This window comes from Hippocampus bargibanti, linkage group LG20 (genome assembly GCF_051943395.1).
Source record: "Hippocampus bargibanti isolate YZ-2025 linkage group LG20, ASM5194339v1, whole genome shotgun sequence".
Taxonomy (NCBI): domain Eukaryota; kingdom Metazoa; phylum Chordata; class Actinopteri; order Syngnathiformes; family Syngnathidae; genus Hippocampus; species Hippocampus bargibanti.
In genome coordinates, this window is record NC_142753.1 from 4173407 (window position 1) to 4184107 (window position 10701).

A 10701-nucleotide genomic window follows, 5' to 3' on the forward strand; every position below is an offset into this window, starting at 1 on the left:
CTGGTAACGATGACTCATTGCAACCACCCCGGGCTCATCCTGGTGTATAAATAGAGAATAACAGATTGCCCTGTGCTAATAGTGAGAGTTTTTCATTTTTGAAGCCCTAAAATACATGAAATTACAATACAATTAAAGAGCAACATTCACAGAGCAAACATGAAACCAATAGAGTTAATTCCTAAATTATATGGGTCTGGAGTATATGAGCTTGAAATAGGGGTGGCTGTACAAAATACAATGCAATAAATGCATATTGGTTTATATAGCACTTTAACAACAGCTGAAGCTGGAACAAAGCGCTAACATGGACAAAAGGCAAATGCAAAAGATTTGCAAACATTGAAAAAGGTCTGACCAGTGATGTCACGGCACACAAGCGCAAAAAAAAACGAATTATGGAATGGCGCTCTACGTCATATTTTTAATTCCCGAATAAATTTGTGAATGGCAGTGAATGAGTTAATTAGACTAAAAAAAGTAAGGAAAGAAAATGGAGGTTCTGAAAATTGCCTGAATCAGTCATATTTTACATGTGCATCACAATGAATAGAATAGAATCATGATTCTCACAAGTTCAACCCAAAAGTGAAACTCACATACAGTATCATATTGTCGGAGATGTTCAATCGGACACTGTGGACGAAGGCTCGGACCCAGAAAGATTATCTTTTACTGCCGGCAGAAGACGGAGCCATTCATGACAGACGTCTGAATTCTGCAGCGCTCTGCCAAGCTATTTATTGAGAGTATATGCAAATTAAAGTGATACATTAGTAAAACATAGTTTTCTCGATTAGAATACCACACCTCTAGAGTTCTAAGCACGAACATTTGTAAGCAATAAAACATTGTCTTTTCCATGAACTGATAAATTTGTAATTTGGCTAATGAGCTCTTCCTGTGAAGGACTTTCAAGTAGTAAATTGCTCCTGTGATAAAGGAGTTTCCCAAGTCCTGAATTCTGTCCAAGGCCAGATCTCCTAGATGACAGTTTAAAAAGCTGTGTCTGTTGACCCCTGATTGACCCCAGGTTGTCTGTGCTTCAATTGTGTATTTGAGTCACACATGTTGACTAAGCATATAACAGCATGAAACATTTAAATATGATAACCTTTTATTCTCCATCACATACAGTAAAGTCTCGTTATATCGATATCGGATATATCGATAGTCCCGGTTATATCGATACTATTTCTATGCACGCACGGAGAAAATTACATGCAAACAGGGTCGGATATATCGATAGTCCCGGTTATATCGATATTTTTTCGTACTCCCTTGAATATCGATATAACGGGACTTTACTGTATATTCAACAAAAACAAAACAAAAATACTTTTTAGAAGTGAAATTCTTAATGAATGCCGTTTCAACAAATTAAAACAAATTCTCACCAATATTCCATATTTGAGCAAGATGCACCTGATTTGGACAATTGCTATTCCATCCAAGTGTGTGCAAGTGGTCGTATCGTACCAGGTCATTTCCAGTGAGGAAGAGGATGGGGTGGAGCGTCAACGCGGCGATAATCGCATTGTTGTGGTCCACCACCGCCTCGGAGATAAGTTCCACATTGTGCGCTGCAAGCAGAATACCTCTGTGGTGGAGAGGGAAGGAGAAAAACATATACAGTCGGGATCATTTGGTAAGTTTTTTTTTTTTTTTCAATTAATTGGTCATAAATGCACGATGAATTGCGGGTGAAATTAATTGCTTTTTTTTATCTAAGATGAAAGGACTATATTGTAAATTTGTTAAGGTCTTTCATTTTAAACCTGCAATATCATGTTTTGCCACTACCCTAAAAATGAATTTTCTCCAGATCTGGTTTTTGGCCAATATTTTGGCAAATCATTTCTTCTTTTCGTCTTTTTTTCGCCGCAGCAAATCAATGCCCTCCATCTTTAGAGGTTTGATCCGCATTTTTGGTTTGGCGAAGCTTTTACGTCGGATGCCCTTCCTGACACACAACCCTCTGTATTTATCCCGGCTTGGGACCGGCACAAGAAGACTTAAGTCCCTTTGTGGCTACAGAACAAGCAACTCGCTCAGTAAAATGCTCCCAAACACAAAATGGTCATCGGCACATTGCAAATCATGTGGATTTCAAAAATCATGGTTAAACGTTTGACAAAAATAATAGGTTGAATATAAATGACAATGTTGCTGTTTTTCTCCTGTGATATTTTTTTCAAGGGCTAGTTTTTTTTTTTTTTTACTGACCACAAAATTCTCCTATGCAACGTACACGTTTTACTTTGTGCAATATTGTAGCTTCCTGGTGCTAAGGAACTTTGTTGAAGTGAAAAGAGACACTTCATCTTGACGCGGTCATGAATGATACGGGGGACCGTGGATTTTCGCTATGCACGTCAGGACTTGGTCCCTCTCAAGTGCAGAAGATAAAAGGCTATTAATAATAATACATTTAATTTGTAAGCGCCTTTCAAAACTCTCAAGGTCACTTTACAGTCACAGGATAAGTTTTTCTTTGGGTGAGCAGCGGCAGCCACACGTGCCAGCGTTCACTCAACTTAAAAGTACCTCAAATAGATAGAAAGCTAGCTAGCTAGCAAAGAGTTAGCTAATAATCACTCAACCCGGAAGTAACTCAAGTAGATCGAAAGCTAGCTAGCTAGCTAAGACTTAGCGAATAATCACTCCACCCGGGAGTAATTCAAATAGATAGAAAGCTAGCTAGCTAAGAGTTAGCTAATAATCACTCAACCCGGAAGTAACTCAAATAGATCGAAAGCTAGCTAGCTAGCAAAGAGTTAGGTAATAATCACTCAACCCGGAAGTAACTCAAAGAGATAGAAAGCTAGCTAGCTAGCTAAGAGTTAACTCATTGACTGCGCGACAGTGCCAAAGGTTTTTGTCATTTTCACTCAAATTTCAGGACCCACAGAATATTAAGTTTTAGGACTAAATAAACACTCAATGCAGTATAAGAAACTTTAGATGCTCTTCTTTCATACGAACAATATAGTTAATTCCTAAATTATATGGGTCTGGAGTTATCTACGCTTGAAATGGGGGCGGTTGTACAAAATACAATATATAAAAAGTGTATTTATATAGTGCTTTAACAACAGCTGAAGCTGCGCTAACATGGACAAAAAGGCAAATGCTGCCCCCTTGTGCAAGGTAAAAACATTGCCAGAGGTCTGACCAGCACTTTATCGGGACGCCCCGCAAGAAAAACCGAAACCCGAACAAATTCGGGAACGGCGCTCCGAGTCATGCTATTCAATTCCCGAATACATTTGGGAATGGCAGTGACAACAATGTGACCATTTCAAAATGTTCCATCGTTGTCAATTACGTTATCTGATGAGAGAAATTGTCTTCTTCGGAGATGAAATCAGATTAGAAAACTCCGTGGCTGACACTTGGGTGTAATTTGTTCACCTGACAAGGCTAATCTATTTATCTGTTCATGGAAGCGCAGCGCCTATTACGCAATAATGATTTCCTTTTTCCTTCCACGTAGCGACTGACGACTGTCATCCTGCAGGGGAGGCCGCCCAGTTCAACATCATGTCCAACAGCGAGCACAAGAGAATGGAGTTTTTCCGAAACTTCCTGAACGGCTGCGGCGCGGACATGTCGTGCAACTCCTCGTACTTGCTGATGCATAACGACACGGAAGGGCTGGAGCTGGCCGGGGACGGTTCGCCGTGGTTGCGGATCCTAACCTCGGTGGTCTACTTCGCGGTGGCCGCGGCCGGCGTGGTGGGGAACCTGCTGGTGTTGTTCCTGCTCTACTCCACCCGCACCATCACCACGGGAACCATTAACTTTTTTGTCTTCAACCTAGCCGTGGCGCACCTCCTGTTCTCCCTGGCGCTGCCCTTCTGGGCAATGGACGTGGCGCTGGACTACAGCTGGCCCTTCGGCACGGTGATGTGCAAAGCCGTGTCGCTGCTGACGGGGCTCAACGTCTTCGCCAGCTGCTTCTTCCTCACCGCCATGAGCCTGACACGCTATTGCTACGTAGCCACCGCGCTCAAACCCAAGGCTTCCCCTTGCGCCGAACACTGCACCTTCCCGGCGGCGACGGTCGTCATCTGGGCGTCTGCGCTAGTGGCGGCGATGCCCCGCGCCGTGTTTGCCGACATGCGTCACGTAGGGAGCGGCAACGACACGGCGTGTCTTCTTCGGTTCCCAGACGGCACCGCCTGGCTTGGGATAAACCAACTCCTGCGTGTGGTTTTGGGGTTCCTACTGCCGTACGCCACCATCATCCTGTCGTACCTGCTCCTGCTACGCTTCCTGTGTCGCCACAAGATGAAGGGCGGCGATTCCAGACGGAAGACTGATATCTCCAAGTCGGTCGCGGTTGTGGTGCTTTCCTTCTGCGCCTGCTGGTTTCCGTACAACATCCTCACGCTGTGGAGCGTGCTGATCCACCTGGACATTGTCGACATCAGTCCTTCCTTCTACGGGGCGCAGACCTACTTCTTCCCCCTGGCTAACTGTCTGGCCTTCACCAGTAGCTGCTTCAACCCGGTCATCTACTGCCTGATTCGCAAGGAGTACCGAGCGGCACTCTGCAACATCTTCTTTAAGTTGAGCCTGGCCATCATGTCCAAGATGCCTTACGCCGTCAACAATGACGAGGGCTCAGAACAAGCGGGACAGATGGCCATCCCCCTGAGCAACATGGCCAGCCAGACGAGCCAATCGGACTCGAGGCGATACGCACACTTGTCAATACTACCGACGGTGGTCTCAACTTTGTAGAGACAGTTAGCACCTTTGTTAGCATGTTGGGGTCGGAGTTTCTTGGTTTAAAGAAACAAGATGGGGGGAAACCAGTGGATGAAATAGCAAGCAGCTAGGTCCGGAAGCTAATTTCACGATTGGAATCAGTTATATTGGGAATCAGAGGCCCACTTTGATTATCCCCAACTTATTGATGACTCACGTGAGAACAAGTGGATGGATCCAAAACAAACAAACACACTTGACCTTTTCATCACAAGTGACAAGGTCAAGGCAACAAGCATGTTAAAGGACAACCGACACCATTTTTCTGTTTCCTATCAGAAAAACATTTTATAGCATCTAAAATACCTAAAACCGGGTAAAAAAAAGCTGGTATTTTTAGTCAAATGAAAAACACCAATCAAAATGACTTAAAGTGTCCAAAAACTACTTCAAAATGAAAACGGAAATGGCCAGTTTCAGAAGGTCCCGCCCCTTTGTTCGTGACGTCACGCCAAGACGTCTTGCCTTGCTCGAGAATCAAAAATATGGCTTCAGATTCAGAGAAGATGCTTTCTTGTTACTCATCCAGTTATGAATATGATTCAAATAGTTCTGAAGAGGAAAGCATAAATGTTTGCAATCGATTAAAGGACTTATTCCGTGTCATTTTGAGGCATCTGGACTGAAATGTAGCGTCCCAGAAAATGCACAAGATGGCGCCCAAGCTCCGTTGGATATGGGCTGATTTGTTTGCTGGGAATTTGTGTCACCTCGTATCAAATAGTAGTCTTGGTGCGACACACTTCTAATTTCGCCATCAACACGGATCAACAGGAAGTTTTCAGACCAAACTAAGTACCCAAAAATGCATTGTGTCGCTTTCTCGGTCAGTGACAATACCTACCGTGACGTCATGTAGGTATCGTCACCAATTCAAAAACTAGACTTACTGAATTTAAAGCAGATTCTTTACTTACAGACAGTGTAGGTGTTCAAATACCTGACATGTTTCGGCGTCTACTTCAGCCTTCGTCAGAGTGTCCCCAGAGTGACACTCTGACGAAGGCGGAAGTAGCTTCGAAGCTTCGTCAGAGTGTCACTCTGGGGACACTCTAACGAAGGCGGAAGTAGACGCCGAAACATGTCAGGTATTTGAACACCTACACTGTCTGTAAGTAAAGAATCTGCTTTAAATTAGATATCAAGTAGACAGGATGAACTTAGTACAACGAAGACTTCCTGAATATTCAGCGCGAGTCTTAAAACTTAAAATATAGCTATATGTGGTGGAATTTTGTAAAATACGGTCAGTAGAAGTCAGTTGAAGTGATTTTACAAATTATGGACACAACTTGTCCGGAGGCATCAGTTGTTCTTTAAGTCTGGGGGGTCTACATCTTTGCTGGACTCAAAGACATAAGTCATATGCACTGGTCACGGTCATTCCAAATTAGAACGCCTTGTTTACAAAAATTGGCTCAGGCCGACAGGCCGAGAGCACAACAGGAAGCCAAAAATTGGCCTCTCTCCCCATTGCTTTCTTCAGTGTGTGGGGCGACGTCGCCTTCCGCCCCAAACTTTTATCAAAACGGCGTAGTGAGTAAGACCCATGTGATTCTTGGTTTCTGCCATTCTTAAATTTATTCGGGAATTCAAAAGTATGACGTGGAGCGCCATTCCCGAATTTGTTCAGGTTTTGTTTTTTTCTTGAGAGGGGGGTGCTGATAAAGCACTGGTCAGATTTTATTAAATGACTGATAGCACGGATATAATAATTACTGTATTTAATTGTATCATATGTACATAGATTTAGCAGCGACTGCACAATCTAATGAGATCTTAGTGAGTGCACTCAGTGTGTGCAAACGTGTGATTTCTTTCATGTCCATTCTCTGTCGCTTTTTTTTTGTTCCTATGAATATTAAAAATATAAGTAGGGCTCTACAGTAATACTGTAGTGAACCGGGGTTTTGAAAACATCGTAAAATATATCATGACATATATACAGTAATACAGAATTTCACTCCAAGCACCCCAAAAAGCATCTGCAATCCATTTTGACATTCCTAAATCGAATATAAACTCACTTTTCAATTGCTATTATCATCTGTAAAAGGATGAACGACATTCTGTTTTGCAGCGACAAACTCATGAGAATCAGAACGCCTTTGATAGTCCCACAATGGGGAAATGTACATACATATATGTACAGTGAACCTCAACTTACGAACTTAATTGGTTCCCAGACAGAGTGTGTAAGGCGTGAAGTGTGTATCTCAAAAAATAAATTCCCATAGGAAACCATTAAAATGGGAATAATCCGTTCCCGGGTTTCCATAAAATATACTTTTCAACTAAATAAGCCTGAAAGCGACACACAATATACCTTATTCTATGTATAATAAATGTGCTATTGTATTGTAATGAAAGAAATACACTGCATTGTATCATAAAGTCACTTTATTTACATTTGTGATGGTCATTGATGGCATGATGGAATGGCGTTGGAGGTCGAATGTCAAAGGGAATTGCTGTTTGGAAAGAGAGGCACATTACATGAGGATTGTAATTAAAGAAATAAACTGTGCTGTAAAATAGTTGTATTTACCTTTTTGATGGTCGTTGATGGCTTATGGAAGGAGAGTCACCTTCCATAAGGACTGTTGGTAACTTAACCTCTGGTGCTGTTCGGTCGTGTGCTTCCGCTGAAGATCACTCCGCCAGCCGTGGTGGGTGTGTATTATGAAAATAGTGCTTATTATAAGGTTTAATTTTCAGAAATTTGACATTTGTAAGACGAAAAGTTTGTAAGATAAGGTGTTTGAAAGTTGAGGTCTCACTGTATATCAAATTCAGACTGATGCTGTTAGTGTAGCGAGACACAACGCCTTTGATATTCCAATACCACATGGTGGTGCTGTTGGTCTTTTTCATTTGCACTTTTAAAGTTGCTGTAGCGATACACTGTACTGATATTGAGCTTAAAAGGAAGGAGAAAAAATCAGTCTAGGAAAATAAATCAAAGGAAATGTACTCACCGCCGGTCAACAGTCGACAATTTACTCAATGTGTAGGAGGAGTGTACCGTTGGTGGCTGTAAAATAAGAAAGACGACAAGGCAACTACAAAAAATGCAAAAGAAAATAAAAAGACGCCACAGAGACACAAATAATTGAATGGATATGTTTAAGTCACACTTAGACATGATGAAAAGCAGGTATGTATATATGTACAGTATATATATGAACAACAGTGGATAAAAGTAAATTAAAGACAAACGACTCACCATTTGACGATACCTACAAAAGCAGAAAGAGCAAATTGCCAAGCAGATATTTCCATCTTTGAATGTATGACTTTATTTAATTCACTCAGGAAGGAGGGGTGGGGGGGATAATAATAAATCACCTTGAAAAATGAATACATTCCTTTAGTTTTCCAAACATAAATTATGTCAACCCACGTACACCAATTACCGGTATCATAATTACAATCATACCTACAATAGTTATTTTTATGAGCTAAAAATAAAAAATGAAAAAATGTCCCGACATCGAACATTCACCATACAACATCGGGGGAGGATATGGCTTTTATCAATGGAGCATGGCTTGTTTCAAAGCAAACGTCAAGTCAATGAACACGTTTCATCCACGACCCCCCCCCAAAAAAAAAAAAAATATTTAGATCATCTGTGGCACAGTAAGTCAATTGTGCAGAGTAAATAGCTGCCAAGAAATAAATAATCTACTTAATACATCCTCTTTTTTTAGATACTTAAATATGTTATCATTTAAAATATACAGTACAAGATATTTCCCGTTACCGATGAGGTGAAGCGGCCAAAAGGCTCATAAATATATGTCGTATTCTATTCTATAATTTGTCTTTTTTTTTTCTTCATAGAATATGCAAAATATGACAACGCAAAGTGCTAATTGAATCATTCATATAAGATTCTATCTTTCCATATTACACTTTGTTGTGCTTTTTGACCGCACAGAGAAAAATTTAAGATGAATCATCTCTTGTGTTCTGACCAAGACACAATTATGATATTCACGCTAATGGCACTTAAATAGAATAACCAACTCCGAAAAAAAAACATAATCATAATATATTGGTAAAAAAAACGGCGTAGTGAGTAAGACCGATATGCACCAATATAGTGGAATACATTTAAAATCATAACTTGTACCAATGTACTCATTTGTGGAGCACTGACATCTAAAAAAATATCCTGTGTTCTAAACGCAATGTTAGAACAGCATATTGGAGTTTAAAAAGAACATGAGCTAGCTGTTTACTTATTTGGTAATGAAATATAATCGTAGAAATGAGACCGTTTTGTATGGATTGGAATCATGAATGAAAATGTCTGATTTTTTTCTCCAGATTTCGGTCAGTCCACTTCCTGTTTGGCTGCTGTTGTCAAAATGACAATTAAAAAAAAGTTAACATTTTTAATTGGTCTTACTTCTTTGCATTAGGTTTGCCAAAACATAAGCGAGGCATCGTACCAAGACTGACTTGTGAACGGCACCAGATGAAAAAATAAAAGAATTAAAAGTACGGCAACCGTTAAATATCACAAATAAAAGCAATATTTTACAAATGTCTTTCAAAGCAAAAAGCCAAAAAATGAAGAAAAGAAACTCATTCACTGCCTGTCACGAATGTATTCAGGATTTTTAAATATGACGTAGAGCGACATTCCTGAATTAGTTTTTGGTTTTCTTAGCAGTTTTTTTTGGGCGACGATACTAGTGCAGCGTGTTCTACCGGAAACAAATTCCTTGTGTGTTCTGCATACTTGGCAATAAAGATGATTCTGATTCTGATTTGATTCTGATTCATGCTAAGGTGCCGATAAAGCGCTGGCCATGGCCAGGGGGCAGCATTTGTCTTTTGTCCATGTTGGCGCTTTGTTACAATTTCAGCTGTTGTTAAAGCGCTATATCAACCAATATGTATGTATTGCATTGTATTTTGGAAAGCCGCCCTCATTTCAAGCTCCATATAACTCCAAACCCATATAATTTAGGAATTAACTCTTTTTTTTTCTGATGAAAGAAAATAGTCTGAAGTTTCTAATGCTACATTGAATGTTTATGTAGTCCTAAAACTCAATATTCTGCGGGTCCTGGAATTCAAATGACAATGACAAAAACTGCCACTGCGGTGGACACATTTTTGCACGTCTGGCAGTGAATGAGTTAAAGAAGGATTGTAAAAAAATGGACTTAACATCCCATCGTATACTTTTCATAGAAGTTGTTTTTTTTGTACCCCACACAAGAGAATCCAAAGATCAAAATTAAAGCACAAACCCAAAAAATGGATGCATAATACTAAAGAAAATTGTAATGCATTATTGTACCTTGACTCAATCTCGGCGTCATCATCACACTCTCTTAAGACCGAAGATTTCATCTAAATTATCAGAAAAATGTACAGTAGATAATTTACTCACAACAAGTCCATGCCTGACAGCCTTCGATTAAAAGTATACACGTATGATTAGATAATCCCTCATCAGTTAAGAAGCCAAACCTACATGGAACTAAGTAATGCAAAAAAAAAATAAAAAAGTGAATAATGGGAGTGCATTTTTAACAGGAACGTTACCTGTTTCTGGTAACCGACACAGTTTCATTACTCATTATGAAATGGAAACATTTTCTTTTTTGAAAGGCAACAAGCTTAAAAGAGTCATTCGTGAACTCGGTAATAGAAATGACTCAGTGATACAACACAGTTTTAGTTCATCACTTGACTACAAAAGAGTTGGCACTGTTGCTGTATTTCCCGTTACCCTGCATCCCTTTATTTATTTATTTTTATCCACCTGTTCCCCTATTTCTGGAGGACAATGGCAAAAAAAAGTCAGGGAATGAGAGAAAATGTCTTTTAGAAAATGTACATCATCATCTTAATAATAGGTAGCTTACTCAGCCTCGCATTTTTAAAAAGCTCATGCACATT

The 10701-nt window shown here is 40.2% G+C and overlaps 1 protein-coding gene across 1 annotated transcript; it reads left to right on the forward strand.

Moving 5' to 3' along the window:
• The first annotated feature begins 3540 nt into the window (after positions 1-3540).
• On the forward strand, positions 3541-5050 carry LOC148882738 (relaxin-3 receptor 1-like). The gene has a single exon (XM_089023584.1). It carries the CDS (start codon positions 3544-3546, stop codon positions 4747-4749), a length of 1206 nt encoding a protein of 401 aa, XP_088879710.1. The 5' UTR covers positions 3541-3543; the 3' UTR covers positions 4750-5050.
• The last annotated feature ends 5651 nt before the right edge of the window (positions 5051-10701 follow it).

Excerpts from the sequence above, each read along its gene's own strand:
- LOC148882738 (XM_089023584.1), top strand. The coding sequence starts at position 3,544 with ATGTCCAACAGCGAGCACAAGAGAATGGAGTTTTTCCGAAACTTCCTG.